General features: G+C 46.4%; 2 protein-coding genes across 4 annotated transcripts in view; one reads left to right on the top strand and one right to left on the bottom strand.

Annotated features, from left to right (window-relative positions):
* LOC121934212 (MOB-like protein phocein) overlaps positions 1 to 1,698 on the bottom strand; it is a 28,548-nt gene extending 26,850 nt beyond the window's left edge. The window contains exon 1 of one of the 3 annotated variants that reach the window (XM_042474503.1): positions 823 to 1,504. In XM_042474503.1, the coding sequence (XP_042330437.1) occupies positions 823 to 957 (135 nt within the window). In that variant the 5' untranslated portion in view covers positions 958 to 1,504. The other 2 variants (XM_042474494.1, XM_042474486.1) reach the window with 2 other exon arrangements.
* A 392-nt stretch (positions 1,699 to 2,090) lies between these two features.
* Positions 2,091 to 21,461, top strand: HSPD1 (heat shock protein family D (Hsp60) member 1). Its single transcript, XM_042474449.1, has 12 exons — positions 2,091 to 2,245; positions 6,594 to 6,769; positions 7,524 to 7,776; positions 8,089 to 8,171; positions 8,400 to 8,495; positions 15,052 to 15,145; positions 16,312 to 16,480; positions 18,137 to 18,236; positions 18,523 to 18,768; positions 20,298 to 20,472; positions 20,603 to 20,781; positions 20,868 to 21,461. Exons 2-12 carry the CDS (start codon positions 6,596 to 6,598, stop codon positions 21,009 to 21,011), a joined length of 1,713 nt encoding a protein of 570 aa, XP_042330383.1. The 5' UTR covers positions 2,091 to 2,245; positions 6,594 to 6,595; the 3' UTR covers positions 21,012 to 21,461.
* Positions 21,462 to 22,364: the final 903 nt, after the last annotated feature.

A 22,364-nucleotide genomic window follows, 5' to 3' on the forward strand; every position in this document is an offset into this window, starting at 1 on the left:
CATTAGAATAACCTGATTTTAGGCATTTTCAAACTTTAGATTAAGGGTCCAAAACACACTGTAGAAACAGTCCAGTCTGAGACAGCTTTAATTACTCTGGCTCAGTGTTGGGGAGTCCTGGGAACTGGAGGTCATTGTGGCACCAGAGCTCTATGACAGAGAAAGCTAAACGTCCCACGTAACTACAGTTCCCAGAACTCCCTAGCATTGAGCCAGGGCAGTTAAAGCGGTCTCAACCTGGGTTATATCTGCAGTGTGTCCTGGACCAAGGTTCCAGTGCTGCTCTCATGAGGATTCCTGCCTCTCATAGCATGGCTGCTCCACAGTCCTTGTCCCTGTATAGGTCCCCTTTCGCTTGAGAGAGAAAAGAGGTTACAAAGTCCTGCTACCCAGGGCACCCCAAAGATTAATGGGGTCTCTCAAGCACATAAGATAACAGAGGGGAATAAAGGGCAGGTGCGGTTGTAAAGGCCATGACCACTGAAAGGTATCCATGTGTTCAGATACTGTAGCTGCAAACAAGAGAGAAGGAAACATGTGCCAAGTGCTCCCTCCTCCTCACCGTCAGGCACATGTAACACTTTGAGTACATCTCTAGAAATAGTAAGCCCTGTATCCTAAAGGAGTCTTGGGACGTATAGCTTTACAAGGTCTTCATCCTTCTCTGCCAAAGAGTGCTGGTGGCACCTCACAAAACTACAGATCCCAGGACTCTCTTTAAGGTGTAGTCTTGGCAGTTTAAGGAGTTTCAAGATGCGCTATTTCCACAGTGCAGACATGCCCTTAGAGGAGCGGTGCATCAAAGTGGGTGGCACTGCCTACCTGAGAAGCTGGAGTTTCCGCATCTCCAAGTGGTGTGCTTTTACCTTCATGTACTGGAAGATCCCAACATAAAGTAGCGGTTTGAGCGTTGGACGACAACTCTGGGAACCAGGGTTGGCTTCCCAGCTCCGCCATGTAAAGCCCCTGGGTGACCTTGGGCAGGAAGTCACCCTCTCAACCCTCCTCTGAACAAATCTTGCCAAGAAAACCCCATGACTGGGCGGTCATAAGTCAGAAACGACAACCACAGGGGGACCATGCTGCCTTTCGGCTTAGGAAACGGAGAGCCCCTGGGAGGCACTGAAGAGAGGAGAGAGAGAGAGAGAGGGACTCCTCCCGCCCTTCCCACGGCCATGGGGCTTTCTTGGCAAGATCTGTCCAGAGGAAGTTTGCCACTGTCTTCCCCTGAGAGGCTGAGAGAGTGTGACTTGCCCCAAGGTCACCCAGTGGAGGGGGGGGTGGATTATGCCTGAGAAGGGAACTGAACTCCTTGGTCTCTAGAGTCAGGGAGCCCAACACACGCTACGAATCCCAGGAGGCTCCTGCTCCCCACTTGTTCCTTCCACTCTCAAAGGGGCTCCTGAAAGCTCTCTCTACATAGGCTTATTCTTATTAAAGCCCAGGGAAGCTCCTGGAAGCCCCCATTGCCCTGCTCTCCTGACACTCTGCTGGGTCCCCTTTTCCTTACCATACTCGCTCTCTCTCGCGCCGGCTCTCCTTCCAACCCAAGACCGACCCTCAGGGCGAGCGCACGTGAAAAGAGAGGAGAGGGTGGGTCACTACTGCGCATGCGCCCTCTGCACCCTGTGGGGAACTAATTACAGTATTACTTCCTGTGGCTACGGAGGAGGGAGGGGGCCAAAAAGCCTTTACTATTCATTCCGAAACGAAACGCTCTTTTTGTCCTTTCCGAGTGCTTTCATCTTCTGAGCTACCAGAACGACAGCCCTCTTTTACGTTTATACATTTTATCCCAGTCAGCAGAGAATGGAGGGAGGGGGAGAGTTTGGGGGGGTCGCCAACTCCGGAAGTTGCGAAACGACTCGGGCCCAGCATGGCCCATTCCAGAAAATTCTGGAACCACGAGCCCGGGAACCTGCATAAGTCATACTCAAAGGGGGGCAAAGGGAGGGCTTTCCCTTCGCCCCGCCCACTGAACCGTTAGAGCGCGAGAAAGGGACGAAGAGGGGTGTGTGAGTGTGCCTAGGTGACGTCACGACGCTGCACAGTTAGGCTGGTTCCGGGGCCGCTTTACGCGCCAGGCCCTCGCGTGTGGGCGGGGCTAGAGGAAGGGGCGGGGCAAGGCCGCGCAGGAGGACGTGAGGGTTGCGCGAGGCTTGCAAGCGGGTTGCGCGCGCACGAGGGCTTCCAGCCTCCACGCTCTTCTTCTTTTTGCACTGGGAGGAATACTGAGCCGCTGCAAGTAAGCCCTGTTTGTGTCTCTATGGGGGGGTTCTTGTTTGTCTCTGATCCTGCAACCCCCCCCCCTTTGGGAGAGAAGTGGTTCAGTCTGGGCGGAGGCGAAGAGCCTTTTCAATGGGGACGGAGGATTCGGACCGGGGAACTTCGTGCTTGCGGGGGGGGGGACTGAATGCGCCAATCCTTCCAGCCAATCCTTTGGAGGGATCGCGGCAGTTATATTGGATTCTCCCCCACAATTTAGTAACGGGCTGCTCAGCCCTTTAGAGTTGGAGGGTCCCCCAACACGTGGCCCAGTGGGTTTGAACGCTGGGTGGACTGCAGCTCTGCGAGACCCGGGTTCGAATCCCGCCACTGCAATGACCTTGGGTAGGAAGAGGTCACACTCTCTCAGCCTCCTCAGAGGGAGGGAGGGAGGCAATGGGGGATCTCCTCTGGCCAAATTTAGCTAAGATAAGCCCCGTGATAATATGAAAACGTTCCGTGAAGACACCCAACACACACACACACACAGAGGTGTGTTTTAAAGGTTAATGAGTGAATCGAGAGTCCGTGGTGAACGTAGCGTGGGCTTTTCCTTGGCAAGATTTGTCCAGAGGAGGTTTGCCCTTGCCTTCTTTCCCTGAGAGGCTGAGAGAGTGTGACTACTTCTTGCCCAAGGCCACCCTCAATGGAGTCCCGTGGCCGAGCCAGGATTCGAACCCAGAGTCCTAGCCCAGCGCTGACTTCTGTAGCAGAAGAGAGGGGCTCTTCCATTGGGGTTTCTCTGGAGGGAGGGAGGGAGGGGGGAAAGCTACCATAACCAAGTGTTGGGACGCAGTCGTCCTCTCCTCCTCCTTGCCATGGCTTAGTTGGAGGACGGGAGTTGGAGTCCAGAGAGACCCTGGACGCAGTGATTCCACATTCAAGCCTCCAGGGCTTTTGGACTACAACCCCCAGAACCCCAGAGCATTGGCCAAGGTGGCTGAGGCTTCTGGGAGATGGAGTCCACAGGAGGGCCGGAGTTCGGGAGTCACTGCGCATGCCTGAGGACGAGGGGCACGTGCTTCTCCAGTGTGGCGCCCCTGGTTTCCCCTCCCGCCCTCTTATATAGGGCCAGAAACACACTGCAGAAACAATCCACCTTGAGACTGCTTTAATTGCCCTGGCCCAGTGCTATTAGGGAATCCTGGGAACTGTAGTTTATTGTGTCACCAGAGCTCTCTGGCTGATAAGGCTAAAATGTCTTACAATTAGTCTTGTTTATCAGAGCAATCTCCCAACCGGTGCAGTGTGTTTTGGACCTCAGAGCCTTACCTCCAGAAACAAGCCACCCTGAGGCTTTCTGGCTCTGGAGCCAGCCTTCTCTTTTTCTTTTAACCCCCTCCACTCCATGCATGTGAAGAAGGAGGCTCAGGCCTAGCATGGCTCATGCTCCCAGATTCTTCTTTCTTTCCAAGAGTCTCAAAAGTGCTGCAAGATCCCTTTGGAAACTGATCCCCCAAACTAACACGACTATGGTCTTAGGATTCTCTTCACTGCATGCAAAGGGATCTTGTTGTAACACCTTTGAGACTTGGGTCCAAAGCACACTGCAGAAATAATCCAGTTTGAGACTGCTTTAACTGCCCTGGCTCAGTGCAAGGCAATCATGGGAACTGTAGCTTGTTGCAGCACCAGAGCTCTCTGTCAGAGAAGGCTCTATGTCTCACTAAACTACACTTCTCAAGGTTCCCTAGCATTGAGCCAGGGCAGTTAAAATGGTCTCAAGCTGCATTATTTCTGTAGCGTGTTTTGGACCTCACTTAAAATGAAATAGCTGGGAGCATAAGCTTTTGTAGACTTAATCTTCCTTCCTGAGAGGCATTTGGTGGAGAGGAGAGGAGGGTCCAGGCATAGGCCTCCAGAAGCAGGGAGTGTGTGAGAGTGGCCAGTGCCTCTTACGAAGGAGGTTCACATCTAGGAAAACACACACCAGCAGCTTCTTTCTTTCTGTGAGTCTCAAAAGGTATTGTAACAAGATCCCTTTGCACACTGGTTTTAATATCATCATTATGTTTATTAATATCCCACCTTCCTCCTGGTGTAGGGACTCAAGGTGGTTAGCATTTTTGCAAGCTTTTCACTTGCTTTGATTTCCTAAGGTAACAAGGCTAGGCCTTTGAAGCTCAACTTTGTTGTAACACACTGTCTCCTTCAAGGTTTCCGCTCCATGTGTTTGAAGAAAGTAAACCTAGTCTATGAAAGGTTGTGCTATAACTTTCTTTCACACGAGGCCAAAACACACTGCAGAAATAACCCAGTTTGAAACCACTAGAGCTGCCCTGGCTCAATGTTAGGGAATTCTGGGAGCTGTAGTTTTGTGACACATTTAAGCCACCCTGTCAGAGAGCTCTGGTGCTGCAATAAACTACAGTTCCTAGGATTCCCTAGCTCTGAGCCAGGGCAGTTAAAGCAGTCTCAAAACTGGATTATTTCTGCAGTGTGTTTTGGACCACAGCTTAGGTGTTGCAAGCTTTGCAGACTGACTTTCCAGGCTGGGGTCTTTGCAGTTCCTGTGTGTGGCCTGCAGGGGGTGGTGGGTCCCTCTCCGTCCTTCCTTCCCTCTTTGACCTTGTGGGCCGAGGCACGTGTCTGGGGCCCAAGGAGACACGCTTGGCTCCTTCCTTGGACTTTCTTCTCTGGCCTCCTTCTCTCTTTTTGCAAGCCTTGTTCCCTCCTGACCCACCTCCGCATTTTTACCTTTCATTTTTTTTACTTGCTATTTAAAGCTATTTGCTTCAGTCCTTTCTCTAGTGCATTTTGCTGGCGCCATTTAACTCACCATGAAACATCATTTAGGGATAGCCATGTTGGCCATACAGCAAAGTTCAATACCATTCAACATCCACAAATGCTTTTATTGGGCCAACCAAAAGGCCCAAAATACATGGTGTATTTAACACATTGTGGTCCAAAACACACTGCAGAAATAATCCAGTTTGGGACCACTTTAAGTGCTAGGGAGTTCTGGAAACAGTGTTTTATGGTGGTGCCGGAGCTCTCTGGCAGAGAATGGTAAATGTCTCACAAAACTACCATTCCCAGAATTGCCTAGCATTGAGCCAGGGCAGTTAAAGCAGCCTCAAACTGGATTATTTCTGCATTTTGTTTTGTACCTGTGTTTCAATCCTGTTTGAGCTAAAGTAAATTCAACCAGGATTGAGGTGAGAGAAAACAAGTTAATGGCATGGTAAAATGCAGATCCAAAGCAAAATAACAGTAAAAGAAATGCATTAAAAATACAGGTAACAGAAAAAGAAATACATTAAAAATAACACAATCTCCCAACCAGTTGCACTTCTCTTTCATCAACGGCACAGTTTAAATGTCAAAGGCCTGGCAGAAGAAAAATATATTTGCCTGCCAATGAAAGGATAACTTCTAAAGAACAGATTAAGCTTCCCTTGGCAAGGAGTGCCCTAATATGGGGGCAGTTATACTGTTGAATTCTTGCTAGGAAGAAATTCCTTTTCCCAGTACAGATAAGTATGGAAGGAAGCAAATTCATATTGGCAGATTTGATTAGTTTGTTCTCTCTTGGGCATCTCTAGCCCCTCCAACACAGCTCTGCCAGAAGTTGATCATAGAGTCACTGGAGGATCAAGAGATTCCTAGAGAAAACACTTCTTTAGGCATCTGTATGTCCTCCAGCATGATTCTATGATCAATTTCTGGGAGATGGTGACCATAGAGTTGCACTAGAGGACATGGAGATTCCTAGAGAGATGTTCTTGTGGGTAAAAATAGGGGAGGGGGTATATGCAGTTTCCCCATATTCTAAGGAGTCCTTCTCACCTAACTCCAGCAAATGTGAAGGGACTGCTGTGACACTAATAATGTTTATGTATCCAAGATCAAGCAGAAGTTTCCAGAGTTACTTTAAGGCACAGGGAATAGGTTGTGGGCCAGCCCCATAATCTCCCTCTCTAAGGGGCCTGCAGGCTGGTTACCACAGACAGCCCTGTGTCATGCCTCTTCATGGCCATTTGTCAGGGGTGCTTTGGTTGGGCATTCCTGCATGGCAGGGGTTTGAACTAGATGGCCCTTGTGGTCTCTTCCAACTTTGTGATTCTGTGATGAATTAGTATTTGTAAAGACAGGGGACTTGTCTGGAGTTCTTTAATGCTACTCTTGTGAATGACTATGGTTTACCATTAAACATTTTTAAAAAGATGATGATTTTAAAAACTTTGTATAACGTACTGAAAGTTACATAAGCATTTACTTCACAGTTACATATGCTCCAGAGCATAGCATACATAATATGAGACAATAGATCTACCATTGACTCTGCTGGTGCTGAACCATGTGTTTTTAATCTTCATTTATAGAAATGCTGCGTTTACCAACAGTGCTGCGTCAGATGAGGCCAGTGTCCAGGGCACTTGCCCCCCACCTTACAAGAGCCTATGCAAAAGATGTTAAATTTGGAGCGGACGCTAGAGCTCTCATGCTACAAGGCGTGGACCTTCTTGCTGATGCTGTAGCTGTTACCATGGGACCAAAGGTGAAGAAGTTAATTTTCTTGGTGTTTATTTAAAATTTGCTCATAAAATATGGGATGAACAAAACCAAAAGTATCTCCACCCAAAATTAAGAGTGCTTAAGTCCTGCTGAATTTTTTCCCCAGTGGGAGGTTAAATATGTGAGTGCATTTAGAAGCACTTAATTCATGCCCTTGGGTTCTTATTTTTAAACTTTATTAATAAATGTTTTTCCAGTTACCATACTTGCCTGAGGTGAGTTTGCTGATAGGTAAGCGAGTCAAATATGAGGAACATGTGCTTTCGTGCTTTCTTGCTGCTGATGTTTCTCACCTAACATTCTGTAAGAATTCAGAGTGACTAAAAGTGGAAGCAAACCATTGTGTTGGAGGTTTGTGGTACCTTGCCAGATAAGAGAGAGATAATTACTTTCTTGCTGGAAGCGGTGTTGGCTCTTGGGAAAGAACAAGAGTAGTGGAGAAAGTGTGATTTCTTGGATAGAGGTCTACAGATAAGTGCATGGTTGAAGAGATTCCTACCCATATCAGCACTGGGACTTCAGTTGCTATATGTTGTCATATAAGAACCTACTCCTTAAAGGAGTGTATCAACATATACTGTACATTATCTTGTTTAGTGCTGTCAACCTCTGAACTGAGATGTCAGCTGTTGGTGAAATTACTTGTAAACTTCAGGTGGAGAAGGGGATTTGAATAAAAACCAAATTGTACATGAAAAATGTAAGCCGTGTTTTTCCTTCATATGTTCCGTTAACAGGGGAGAACAGTAATCATTGAACAGAGCTGGGGAAGTCCTAAGGTGACAAAAGATGGTGTGACAGTAGCCAAGGCCATTGACTTGAAGGACAAGTACAAAAACATTGGAGCCAAACTAGTTCAAGACGTTGCCAACAATACCAATGAAGAAGCTGGTGATGGTACTACAACTGCAACGGTACTGGCACGGTCAATTGCAAAGGAAGGATTTGAAAAGATCAGTAAAGGAGCAAATCCAGTGGAAATCAGAAGAGGTAAAGGCCTTGATAAAGTTGATCAAATTTGCAGAACTCTTTTAAGTTTAAGGATTCACCATACTTACTGGAATTGAAACGACATAACAGCTGCCATTATCATTGATGAGTTTTCTGAACAAGCAAAAGGTGGTTTTGTTATGTCATATGTTAGTTCCATTAAACTTGCTTCATGTTTAATGTAAGTGTCAGTTATGTATTATGTGGTAACTAGTGATTTTTCTTTATTCGTTGGGGCTCAATAAGTCATTCTAAAGCTTTATTTGCCATTGTTGGATAACTTATTGACGTAGATATTCTGTGTTCCCACAGGAGTGATGCTAGCTGTGGATGCTGCAATTACTGAATTAAAGAAATTATCCAAACCAGTCACAACCCCAGAAGAAATTGCTCAGGTAATTCCAGGCTCTTCTCAATAACTGGACTCCTGTTCATTTTAGTTTTGCTCACAGAGGAGAGATACTATTTAATTTGGCAAGCAAAATGTGCTACCTCACTATTAGTAATAGTGTACTGATCAAAAAGTATTTCAGACTTAGGCTGTGGTTATCTTTATGACTCTCCCATTTCTTTAAAAGATTATTCTGGCAGATTTACAGGCAGATTTTTAATTTTTTTAACAGGTTGCAACAATATCAGCAAATGGAGATAAGGAAATTGGTAATATCATTTCGGATGCCATGAAAAAAGTTGGACGAAAGGGTGTTATCACAGTTAAGGTAAGTGGTGTGAATGTCTATGAGGATGATACAAGACGATGATTGCCAAGTGTCCTGAATGATTAAAGTTTTATATAATTAGTATCTAGGTGGTTTTAAAAATCTAGTAACTATTACTGTGGAGGACAAATATATTATTATTATTATTATTATTATATATATATATTAACCTTATTTATAAAGGCTGTAAATTTACACAGCGCTGTACATACAATCTTTTAGTTAGACGGTTTCCCTGCCCTCAGGCTTACAATCTAAGAAGACACGAACAACAAGGAGAAGGAGTGGTGGTGGGGAATGGGATCAGGTCCAGCAGTTCTTCTCCACCTCCGAGGCCTGGACCAAGGCAGATGGACTGGAGGAAGGGCTTGGCTTCTTAATGGATGGTTAAAAGGAGGCTTCCTGGGTCAGAGGATGGGGCTCACCTCTGGAATGCTTCTCTAAAACAATATAGCCTTTAATTCAGTTTTGAAAACTGGGTAGAGAAATGATTGAGTGTGTGATGTGGGAAGAAGGTTCCAGGAGTAAGGGGCAGCAAGCGAGAAGGGACGAATTCGGGAGGGGCAGTGGGTTCCTACACTTTGACAGGAGACCTTACTACAAGAGCGGAGGGTTCGCAGTAGGATGTAAGGAGAAAGAAGGTCAGATAAGTAAGGAGGGGCAATCCATGAGGCTTTGAAAGTCATAATAAAAGCTGTACCGGATGCGGAAGGGGAAGGGGACCCAATGAAGGGAGGATAAAATATATCAATCATTTAGCAGCAGAGAAGGGGCCGAGCATCCTGAATTTGGGTGTGGCTCCGCACTTGGCTCCGGTAGGCAGGTAGGAAACAAAGAGACAAAGGCATGACCGGGCTCTGGCCCCGCCTGCCGCGGAGCTACCCAGGAAACCCAGTCTCTTCCTGCTCCGCACCTGGTAGGACGTCTTTATCCATCTTCGGATCTTTCATCGCTGGTCCCAGAATCGCCTGGTCCTTTCTCTTTATCTTTCACTTCGACTTCCAAAAAAAAAAAAAAAACAAGGCCTTTTTCCTAACCCCCTGCCTTGCTCTCATCCCCCCCACCCTTCCAGGGACATGGCTTCCGACAGGGAGGCCAGAGCACAGAGGGAGCTCGCTTCCATCTGCCCGGGCCAGCCCCGGCTTTGCGCTGCTCGCCAGTGCATCACCAGCATCGACCCCACAAGTGGAAGCGCGCCCGCAGCGACAGGAGAAGCCTCCCTTCCGCTGTCGGGAGGAGGGAATCCAGACGACCCAGGGGTGGGTCGGAAGAGGTAGAGCCCCTGCGACCGGCCGCGGTAGGACGTGAGTAAACTCTCCCCCACCGTCCCAGTTGCTAAGGTGGTCAGGGCTTCCGACCAGCGAGCTTCTCCACCTCCAGGTAACCAGGGACGGACGAAGGCCGGCTCGCGACATTCGCAGAAGGTACAGCACCTCTCCTGTGGGGGCGGCCCACTTTCCCAGGGGGGGCCGCTCCTTTGTGGCGGGGCCCATGCCTCCACAGACCTTTTTTCCGGCGAACTCCTTCCGGGCGGTGTTGGGGGGATGGCATCGAGCTTCCCCCTGGGCAGCGCAGGCCACATGCGTGGCGGCTCATGGCGGCCGCCAGTTGATTCGGCCGGCCCCCGCCCACTTCCGGATGACCGGAGTACCCCAGAGTCACCACGCGGTGCCCTCTGGGCGCCATCGTTGGCCATTGTCGGCCGTCCATGGGCGCCGCCATCTTGATCGCGCGGAATTGCCCATGGCAGCCACCGCCTCACCAGCGCGCGGAATCGCGCGCCAGCCACAGCTGGGAAGGCGCTCTTTGGCCAGAAAGGCCCCGCCGCCACCAGCCACTCTCAGCTCGACCAGGCCAGAGAGGGTCTGGGGCGCAAAGCTCCCAGGAAGCGGAGCTCCCTGACCAGAGATTACAGTCACTGGGCGCTCTCCCCAGCCAGACCCCTTTTAAACCAGGCAGGGGCGACGATTCTGGAGGGGGATGATGAAGGGGCTTCATACTCTCTGATTCGGGGCACTCTATCCTACACCATCCAAGGCGCTAGATACAACAGGGCCTCTAGCCGCAAGCCCCTCGCGCTGCGCTGTCCTCCGAGGATGAATTTCGGAGGACACTCACATCCTCTCAGCCTCTGAGCGGAGGAGGGCGAACTGTCGCATGTGAAGGAGATAACAAGTCAGACCCCCCATTTGTCCTCTCGTTGTTTAAACCGGAGACTATGTGCCACTTATAAAAAAGACAACCAAGACTTGGGCCTTGCCACTCCTACCGGCCAAGCACTCCCGCCCCGATCAGACCTACCCAGGAGGTGCAGGATGTATATCCCAGTGCCGGTCTCGCCGTCCAACAATCCCGTGCCTCTAAACATCCTGCAAATCATTAGTGATGGTGGCTAAGCCACGCCTCTGCCCGGCCAACCACGGCATTACCCGCAAGAGTACTATGTACTTCAACCGCCGTCCTGGACAGACTCAATGTCCCATCCGTGGATGCCCCTTGTCAGCGCTCGTCTCATCAGCTGTTTTCAGCAGGGACGGTGAGGACACCCTCAGAACACCAGGGCCGTAGGGCCGAACGGAGCACTAAAGAAGGCCCATGAGGCCCTATCCATTGCCATAAGGGCCGCAACCACCGTATCGATGGTAATGCGAGCCACCCTCCAGTGGTCCGTCAACTCTGGACCTTATACCCCAACCCAGATACCCAGGTCAAACAGACCGTTAACAAAATTGCCAGCGGCAGCTTTGCAAGCGACGGCACCCTAGACACAATCCAAACAGTGCGCTAAGCCCCAGCAGCGGCTGTGGCAGTCCGGGGCAGTTCTGGCTCAGAGCTGGAATGTGGATTCGAAATCCAAACAGAACTTGGCATTTACCCCATTCCTTGGCTCAGCTATTCGGAGGTCCTTAGAACAGTCCTAGTAGAGGGCAAAGGACAAGAAGAAGGCCCTTCCACTCCACGAAAAGGGACGCATAAGAGGCAATACAAAATCGCTCTTCCTTTCGCCCCTCCCAATCCTCCTACCCTTCTTCATCCAATTCCTTTCGAGCCAGGGAGTCCAGGTCCAACAGACATATTGGGGAGATACAAGATCTAACAAACAAGCTAACCCTCTTTCTCGCCAAGGATGGAGCGGGGTCCAAACAACCACGCAAAAATAACCCTCACTGACGGCGCCCCCCCAGTTAGGGGCAGCTACAGGGGTTCGGCCCACGTCTGGGAGACATCACTTCGGGACAAATGGGTCCTGGATACCATTCGCCAGGGCTACAAGTTAATTTTCCACGTTACACCTCCGACAAGTTCATTCCATCTCCCAGATCAGCCGACCCCACCAAACACCGCCTCTGCTGGAGGCCATCAGCGCCTACGAGACATCAAAGCCACGAACTCGTTCCAAGACAAGAGAGGGGACTAGGTTGTTATCCACCTTCTTCCTGTTCCCAAGAAAAACGGATCCTGGAGAGCCATCTTGACCTCAGCGGGTCTCAACCGGTTCGTCCATAAAGAAAAGTTCAGGATGGAGACGCTCAAGTCATACTAGACGGGTCTGCAGCCTGGAGACTACCTCTCATCGCTGGACCTCCGGATGCTTCTATCCATATTTTGATCCATCCTCCTCAGAAGATTCCTCAGGTTCAGATATGGCAAATTCATTACCAATACAGAGCTTCCCCTTCGGACTAGCGTCTCCCCCAGGGTGTTCACCAAACCATGGTTTGCGCTGGTTTGCTCTGGGAGGACCCAAAGGTTACACGTCTATCCCTACCTCGAGACTTGTTAATCGTGGTCACCCTCCAGAACTCAGGGGACTCAAGAACACCTCTTCCTCCTCAGTCACTACAGGTCACGGCTTCCTCCTGAACCTAGAAAGAGCTCACTGACCCCAAGCCAGCAGATCCATCACCTGGGGGCCATACTAACCCGCAGGAGGGGACGGTGTGCGTCTACCTCCGGAGCGGTCCAGGCCATTCAAGGGGCCATCTAAAAAGCCCTGAACTCACGGGACAGCCTCCAGCTGTTAGCTCACCTCCAGGGTCTCTCATGATAAGCGTCTATCCAGTGCGTCCCCTGGGAGATTCCACTCCAGACCTCTCACAATGGCTTCTTCTTCCACACCAGCGAGCCAATTACCTACTAAAAACACAAAACGATTCAACTCTCCGCCGAGACAAGGCAGTCGTTCCGCTGGTGATGTCGGTGCAGTCCCCGCGGGTCGCCAAATTTGGGGCCCCCGTGTCCAAATACAACGGATGCAAGCCTCGCGGTGGGGAGCAGTTTGCGGAAAACAGCTGGCCCAGGGCAAATGGAGCCCAGACGAACTAACCCACAGCATCAACTGGCGGGCTCCGTGCATCCGCTCGCTCTATCGGCATTCAGCAGGACGATCCATCGGAGGTCAGTCCTGATCAGGACCGACAACACCCACAGCCAGGCACATGTCAACCGACAGGGGGGCCAAGATCCAGGTCTCTGATGGCCGAGGCTCAATCCCTGATGGATGGTCAGAAGCCAACTATAGCTTGGAGGCAGCAGAGTACCTTCAAGGATCCCTAAACTCAAAGGCCGACGGTGAGCAGAACGGCATAGATCAGGGAGAGTGGAGACTCCAACTCAAACCGTCCCAGATGATTTCCAACAGACTGGTAAAAAGTCGCTAGAACCTGTTGTCTCCCCGCCAACGCCCAAGACTCAAAGGTTCTTTTCATCGGCTCTCAAGGGAAGGGGGGAAGGACATGGAATGCCCTCAGCTGCCCCTGGCCACATCAGTCTCCTCTGATGCATTCCATCCGACTCCTCTGTTACCAAGCTCCTGGCCAGGATAAGCAGGTCAAATCACAAGTGATCCGTGGTAGCTCCAGCGTGGCCGCGGCGGGACCTGGTTCTCGGAGATCCTGTCCATGGCGTCTCAGAGTTCGCCCTTCCGCTCAGGACCAGACCTCCTCACGCAAGGCCAGATCATCATCCGGACCCAGCCTGGCTGCGGCTTCACGCTTGGAAATGAACGCCAACATGCTGAGCAGCTATGGCTACTCCCCAGAGGTGGTTGGACTCCATTCTTGCATGCGTGACGCCGCCAATCTACAAATAGGATCTATGAATACACCTTCAGGAACGTTCAGGTAGTGGTTTGGAAGCGCAGAAAAAAGACTTCATCCAATGTTTCTGTTCCAACGCTGTTACAGTTTCCTGCCACGAGGGGTCCCTCCAAGGTCTGCGGCCCAACACCATCAAGAGACAACTGCCAGCCATCACGTTCCATACTGCCCCCATGAGGTAGCAGCCAGGATATCCCAACACCCTCATGTCCGCAGGTGCTGAAAGGGGTCGCCAACAAAGCGCCCGACCAAACATAGGTTTCCCGTGCATGGGGACCTCATCAAAGTCCTAAAGGCCTTGACCGTCTCTCCTTTCGAGCCGCTGAGGGAAGTGTCCCTCAAGTTCCTCACCTTCAAGACGCTCATGACTGAAGCGTGCTTAGCGGCGAGGCGCTTGTGTCTGAGATCGGCGCCCTCTCAGTCCGCACCGCAAGGAACTACTAATCATCAGGCCAGACTCCGTTCTTCTGAGACCGGATCCAACTTTCTCCCCAAAGTCAAACTCCGTCTTCCCCACACCACTCAGGACATCGTCCTCCCCGTCCTTCTGCCCTCGTCCAACTACTGACTTGGAGAAAAATGTTGGCATACTCTGGATGTCCGCAGGGCCATAAAAGTTTACTCCCAAGAGAACGGCCACATTTAGAAAGTCTGAGGCGCTATTCGTTCTCCTTTCGCCCTGGCTCCAGGGCAGAAAGTATCAGTCTCTACCTTGTCAAGGTGATCAAGCAGTGCATAGTCCAGTGCTACAAGTCTACCTCAAATACAGCCGCCGGGAGACATCACCGCTCATTCGACAAAGGAGTGCAGCTACTTCCAGCGGCCCGGTCCAACCAACGCCCCGCTGGCCTGAGATTTGCGATGCAGACACGTGGAGGTCTCGTCTCCTTTACCAGACATATAAGCTCGATCTCTTCCAATCGGCACAGGCGGCCTTTGGCCGGAGGGTTTTGCAACAAATAGGTTCAGATCCGCCCTCCGCGCCAGCCCAGCCCTCCCTAGTATCCGATTCTGCTTTTTATAAATCCCAAATTCAGGATGCTCGGCCCCTTCTCTTGCTGCTAAATGAACGTTGGACTTACCTGAAGACGTCCCTTTACAGCAGAGAAGGCTCCGAGCATCCTCCCCACCCCTTTTTGCTACTGGCGCGGGTGGGCGGGATACAAGTTTTCTCTAGATATCATAACTCTAGGGTGTGCTCGGCTTTAAACCGACTGGGGTTCCTGGGTAGCTCCGCCCGCAAGGGCGGGGGGCCAGAGCCCGGTCATGCCTTTGTCTTTGTTTCCTCCTGCCTTACAGGAGCCAAGTGGGCGGAGCCACCCAATTCAGGGATGCTCGGGCCTCTCTGCTGCTAAAGGGACGTCTTTCAGGTATCGTCAAACGTTCCATTTCTAGAATAGGTGTTCAGAGCTTAACCAAGTTTGGGATCAGTGTGTTTTATCTTTTATCTTGAATAGGATGGAAAAACTTTAAATGATGAGTTAGAAATCATTGAAGGTATGAAGTTTGATAGAGGTTACATCTCTCCTTATTTCATTAATACAGCGAAAGGTAAGCAAACATGACTTGTCTCTTTGAATGTCATAGTAATTTATGTAGACAAATTGACATCTGCATGGCATTAGAATCAATTACTATTAGCTTAATCATACTACACAGGTGTGTGACATGCAAAAGACTTAAGGCCATACTGCAGAAATAATCCAGTTTGAGACCGGTTTAACTGTCCTGGCTCAGTCTAGAGAATCTTGGAAATTGTAGTTTATTTTTGCCCCAGAGCTCTCAGAGAAGGCAAAATGTCTCAAAAAAACTACAGTTACCAGAATTCCTTAGCACTAAGCTAGGGCAGTTAAAGCAGTCTCAAACAGGATTATTTCTGCAGTGTGTTTTGTCCCTTAGTTCCATTAGAATGCTCTTGCTGATGAGACTGCTTGACAGAATGGTAATTAAATTCCTGAATTTGTAAGTGCCTTGCTTGCAGAACCAGCTCAGCGGGACAAGTATGAGATGTGTTAGATAGCTGGTGACTTGACTCATAAAACTATACTCTTCTGTTACTATTAAAACAAATAAAATATTGACCTTTTTGTGGGATTTTTGATTGCTCAGAGGAGCTTAGTACAAAATATTGTTATGTTCAACACTTTGCAGCAGTGGGTTGCAAAGAGACTGGATTAACTTCAGTTACTTACAGTTTAAGGGAGAAAACAGATTAAGAATTGAACTGTCATTTCAAACAAAGGCAAGCAAGATGCATCTCGTGTCAGTGTATGAATCTTTAAATATTTATGCTTTTGCACATACAGTCAGACTGCTGTATCCACAGATTTTAAATCCACGGATTCAACCATCTACAGGTTGAAAAAATTTCCAAAAAGCCAACCTTTATCCCCCCCCCCCTTCTTTCTTTTTTTTAAACATAAGGGACACTATTTTACTACTTCAAACATCCACAGATTTTGGTATCCACAGGGAGTCCTGGAACCAAAGCCCAGCAGATAGCAAGGTCCCCCTGTATTAACTTTAGTAATTCAAGAATAAGTTAAAAGGGAGGCTAGTCATGTCTTTTGTAGTGAGGCATATATTTGACATTTTGAAGCTATTCAAATGCGGCATGGCATGGCATGGCACTGATTAGCAATTTATGGATTGTTCAAGTCTCTGTTTTTTGATACAATACTTGAAAAACAGTTCAAGAATTCTTCTTTCTTTTATAGGTCAGAAATGTGAATTCCAAGATGCCTATGTTTTAATCAGTGAAAAAAAGATTTCTAATGTTCAGTCAATAGTACCAGCTCTTGAAATTGCCAATAATCACCGTAAGCCTTTAGTTATTATTGCTGAAGATGTTGATGGAGAAGCCCTCAGTACACTTGTATTAAACAGGTAGGTTTGAAACAAACATTTTTGCATGAGGTCTTCTCCCACAAAGAGACTGGGGGAGCAGTTGTGTGTTTGTTTGTTTTTTAAAATAACAACAACAACTTTTTGTTTGTTTGTTTGTTTGAACCAGGTTTTACTTGCCTATTTGTTTTAGTGAGTCCTGCTAATTATATTAATACAGTAACTTGAAACATTATTTTATGTGTTACAAAGCTCAATGAGCCATGTTTTAATGCTTTCCCGCATCAAAAATCTAGAGTTATAAGGCTTTGATGTGATTTACATATTTCAATAAATCAGCAATTATTAATTCTTATTATACTTATTAAATCTGAATATATGTAGATGATACATAATAAAACCTACAAAGTCTTCTCTGAGAGAGATGAAAATAAAAATAAGTAAATGTTAAACATTAGTCTTATTTATTACTTATTAATTAAATGTGAACAAATAGTAATACAAAAATGCAAAAGTACTTTTCAGAGAAACACAAAAAAGGTTAAGTAGAACTGCATTTAACATTTTAAATAAAAACTAGTTTAGATGCCTTTTCAGCAGTTGCAAATAAACTGTTAAAGATAAAATGTTAACATTCAAAGAATCATTGTTTCAGTAAGAGGGTTAGAAAATAGTAATTATAGCCAGATTTTAACAAAGAATATGAATAATTAATTTGGAAAACCAGAAGAGGTGGAGTTTTTTGGTTTAACCACCCAAACCAAGAATTATGCAACTTAGGATGGCCTGATCCCAAGGATTTGTTGTGTTTAAGCTAAAAAGAGATGCAAAATTACTCTTGATTATCAATGGGTGGTATGTATTGACAATAACATTGTATATATCTATCATGCAGTTCAGCGAGTGTGCTGGCTAACACTATATTCCTGTCAGCATGCGAAAGTAATTGGCTTAACTTTTCTTATTCTGAAGCCCAGGCCAGGCCAGAAATTATGCTCTTCCTCCCTGAGATCTCTTTCTAATTGTGATTCTGCCTTTGAGCAGAGAAGAAGGTTGCTTGTATAATTCCAGAAATAGGCAGCCTTAAATTTACAATATTCTAATCAAATTTTTGTCACTTTGGAGGGGAGATTACTGCCATCCTGCAGGCCAGTGTGGTGTAGTGAATATAGTGCAGCCTGGGACTTGGGAGATCCAGCCTCCCCTCCATAAAACTCTTTAGGTGATCTCAGATTGTTATGAGGACAGTAAAGTGGAGAGAAAGGTACAGAACACACTGCAGAAATAATCCAGGTTTTGATTACTTTAACTGCCCTGGCTCAATGCTAGGGAATCCTAGAAATTAGTTTTGTGAGACATTTAGCCTTTTCTGTCAGAGAGGACTGGGGCCACAATAAACTACAATTCTCAGGATTCCCTAGCACTGAGTCAGGGCAGTTGAAGGAGTCTCAAACTGGATTGTTTCTGCAGTTGTTTTGGACCAAGGAGAGCCATATAGCACAGAATGAAAAAGAAAATACTTAAAGGGGGTTTCTTTTCAAACAGTGAAATTGTAGTTGGCTTTTGTTAAATGCAAATATATTGCATTTCAGTCTTGTTAGTAATTGATAGTTGTTTGTAAAATACAGATATAGCATTCGCATCAACAGAGCATGCAGTTTACTATTGCGAGTAGTGAATTTTTTTCTCCTGTTTCAGACTGAAGGTTGGCCTACAGGTTGTTGCAGTAAAAGCACCAGGTTTTGGTGACAATAGAAAAAATCAGCTTAAAGATATGGCAGTTGCTACTGGCGGCGCTGTAAGTAAACAGTGAAATGTGTTCTAATTACTGACAGACCTTCTGCTAAATATAATATTGAAAGGTAATTGGCAGTATAATGCAAAGCTATCTATTTCCCCATCATTGGTTATAATTGTGTTGAGGATGTTGATTTGAATTGCCAAAGGAAAATGGGAAGCTTTCTGATTCCAAATCAGACCTTTGGCCCTCCAGTTCACTAGTTTTACCTTTGCATATTTGTCTGGCTGCTGTGGGCATTGAACCATGGGCTCAAGCTGTCAGTGTCCAATCTGGTTTGTTTCAGGTGTTTGGAGAAGAAGGTTTGACCCTAAATCTGGAAGATATTCAACCTCATGATTTTGGCAAAGTTGGAGAAGTCATTGTGACGAAAGATGACTGCTTACTACTTAAAGGGAAAGGGGATAAATCTCAAATTGAAAAACGTGTTCAAGAAATAGTTGAACAACTAGAAGTTACAACCAGTGAATATGAGAAGGAAAAGCTGAATGAGCGCTTGGCTAAACTTTCTGATGGAGTAGCTGTACTTAAGGTGACTATAACATGGCTTCTTTGGATGTGACTTTAAGGATTAGCTATGCATCTTTCCACCAGATCAAAGACGGAGATATAACATTCAAGGTAGTCTTGTAAAGTAGAAAGATCCTGTTTCTATGGCCTCTAACATTTGGAGAGAATTTTGTATATTAAGTATCTACTTTGCCTTTTGTAATTCTTTCCTGTTGGTGTGGAAAAAAATATTATGGTTTGGGCTGAAAATAACTTTGTATGGTCAGTTATTGGGAGGAATTTTCAAAAATTGGAAGACAGTATACTCCAGAGTTCAAAATAGAGATAAATAATGTCCCCAACACTTTAGACTAAAGTTGTTAAATCTTACAGTATAAACAGTAGCTACAGCTTTGTGGGCTGCTATTAAAACATTCAATACATGCCAACTGCATTTTCCATAAAACAGTATTAAAATTAATAACTAATAGCTATTAGCTTGTTAAACTGAATTGCATCCTTTTTTGGTTGAGGCAGTTGTTAAGTGTATCAACACACTTTCTTCAGTATTGCATGTAAGATGTAGCTTTGAAGGGCTCAGAGGGGTCTGTAGGAACCTTTGCAGATCTGTATGTGACCTGTCTAGTTTGGGTGACACTGGATGTTAACCCATGCCTAGGAATTTCATTTCGACATTGTAATATTATGATTAGACATGCCTTGGCAGAAGTCACATCTTCTGTAGATTAATCCGTTTGTAAAGAAACTTGGAAGCTGCAGGGCAGCATGTTTTTGAATTTTAAGCTGCTAGTTAGATCTTTGGTAGGCAGTCATGCAATTCTGGTACAGTAATTCTCTACCTTTTTCTTGCCCCATAACTGCAATTATCTAGTTTATTGTTCCAGTCTTTGGCATTCGAAGGATGTTAAAGAGGCAGACTTGTACATTAGTATTTAATTGGAACATGATATATTCTTAGAGCATATTAAGACAACCAAATGGTTGAATTGTTGCAAAGTAGCTCTTCCCAGCCCTGCAGGCATAATAATCAAAACTAGCTTGGGCACTTTACATAGAGCCCAAAAAGTGTGCCGGTGCAAGTGTTTGCTGCGCCAGGGAACCACAGCGGACAAACCGTACGATTCCCTGGTGCAGTAAAAAGAACCTGTAAAAAGCGGATTCTTTTTTGTGGCGCAGGTATGACGCTGCAAGGCATCAATGGCACACTTGCGCCATCATAGCTGCGCTGCAGCGTGCAGACACTAAGCGTCTGTAATGTCAAAATGGTGGCACCCATGTAGAATGGGTGCTGCCATTTTTTACGTGCTAGGGTTAGGGCGTCCAGAAAGGACGCCCTTTCCTAACCTTAGTATATACCTAGTACGTACTATTGGCGCATCTGGAACGCGACTTGGGCAGAATTGTATGGACTGAGATTAATGTTAGTCTGTGCCGCTGTTAGACAGGATAGAGACTGGCTAATCCAGAAGAGAATAGTTGCTATAGAAATGTTTGTAAAATAACTTCCACATAAGAAAATTACAGAATTGTGTAAACTGAATTACTTTTTAGGTTGGAGGAACAAGTGATGTTGAAGTGAATGAAAAGAAAGACAGAGTCACTGATGCCCTCAATGCTACTCGTGCTGCTGTGGAGGAAGGCATAGTTCTAGGCGGTGGCTGTGCATTACTTCGGTGTATTCCAGCACTAGATGCTTTGATTCCAGCCAATGAAGATCAGAAAATTGGTAAGAAAATTTTGATTTCCCAAAAAAACTACTATTTTTAGTGGTGTAGATCCCATTGTTGCCTATGTTAGTTCTTGCAAGCACTATATTATGCAGAAACCTATTGGAATGAAATATGTTTGTTTTTTAGGGATAGATATAATCAAGAGAACACTGAAAATTCCAGCAATGACTATTGCTAAGAATGCAGGTGTCGAAGGATCACTGATAGTGGAGAAAATCATGCAGAGTGCACCTGATGTTGGTTATGATGCCATGCTTGGTGACTTTGTAAATATGGTAGAGCGAGGCATCATTGATCCAACCAAGGTAGGGTCTTCGTTTTTAAGCAGTGACAGCAATTGGTGGAGAAAAGTGGTGTACAACTTCATTTATAATGTCCTTAACTCTTTCAGGTTGTCAGAACAGCCTTGATGGATGCAGCAGGTGTTGCTTCCCTTCTGTCTACAGCCGAAGCTGTGGTAACTGAAATACCAAAAGAGGAAAAGGAAGCTCCTATGGGAGGAATGGGTGGTGGAATGGGCGGTGGTATGTTCTAATCCTGGGCTGCCTGGACATATATCATGAACTCTAATGAGGGCCTTGACAGTTTAAGTAAACTTCAGGTCAGTGAGAGGATGGATAACTGACTGCAGAAGGGGCGGTGTTCAAAGAATCACTGTAACATTAGTTACTGGATTTGAGTTAACACATGTATAATTGTTTACAGTCATTGTCCATGCCTACAGATAATTTATTTTGTACTTTCAATAAAGACATTTCTACATTCCTGATACTGGGTGCAAGATCCATGTACCAGTGCTGTGCTTGAAACTTAAACCAGTGGAAGCACTTGCCATTCTGTTAAGTCAGGCTTTATTGGTGCTTGCTGTCACTAGGAAATGAGGACGCCACTGTGTGCAAGACTAAATAGAAATTGTGTACAAAATAGACAAATATACAATTATGTGACAACTTTCTGTAATAAAAGATTGCTGAAACTTCCAAAATGTATTAACTTATTCAGAAGGCATAATCTTCTTCTGTAGATGTTTTATCAGTATGGCTTCAGAGGCAATACAATTTCAATGGCATTTAAGGCAGGGTTGGGAAATTTTCCCCCACTGGGCCAAATTCTGATTCAGAAGTTGGGCAAATGTTGCAGATTACTTTCATCTAACTCCTTTCCCTCCAGATCATCTTCTCTTCTTAGCAAACAGGTGATTATTGGGGGAGGAAATTGACCCATGTCACAGTTGCATAGATTTAAGGCAGAGAAATTGTATTGATTTTCAGCATGGGGCATGTGTATTTAAAAATGAAGTTACATACTGTAAAACAGTTTTTGAACTGCTTTGCTCTTCAGAAAATGTAGTCCACCTGAACTCTCATCTGCCTTCAGGTAACTTAAAGTGACCACTGAGCATTACTCAGTATTAAAACTTGGGGCTTCACTTGATATTGCTACAGCTGAAATAGCAAATAGTGGCCTGTTACAGACTGCCAAAATAAAGCTGCTTTGGGTCTCTTTGGAGGTATGCTGTTTAAATGATGCATGCATCCGAAGAATCCAGAAGCTGCACCAAAGCTGCACTCCAATGCTTAGGAATGGAGTGTGGCTTTGGCGCGACCTCTGGACTCTTAGGACCCATGCATCATTTAAATAGCATACCTCCAAAGAGACCCGAAGCAGCTTTATTTTGGCAGTCTGAAACAGGCCAGTGTCAGTTTTGAAACACTTCCAGGTATCTCTTTGGAGAGTTAGTAGATGCTCCACCACCTTCAAAATTCTGGAGGAAATGGCAAAAGCTCTGTAAATAAGATTGTCCTATTCTTATTTTAGCTCTTTAAAAGGGTAATGTCTATGGCTCTACCCAGACAACAACATAAACCTCACTTCATGTGAGTTAAGA

This window comes from Sceloporus undulatus, chromosome 1 (genome assembly GCF_019175285.1).
Source record: "Sceloporus undulatus isolate JIND9_A2432 ecotype Alabama chromosome 1, SceUnd_v1.1, whole genome shotgun sequence".
NCBI classification, from domain to species: domain Eukaryota; kingdom Metazoa; phylum Chordata; class Lepidosauria; order Squamata; family Phrynosomatidae; genus Sceloporus; species Sceloporus undulatus.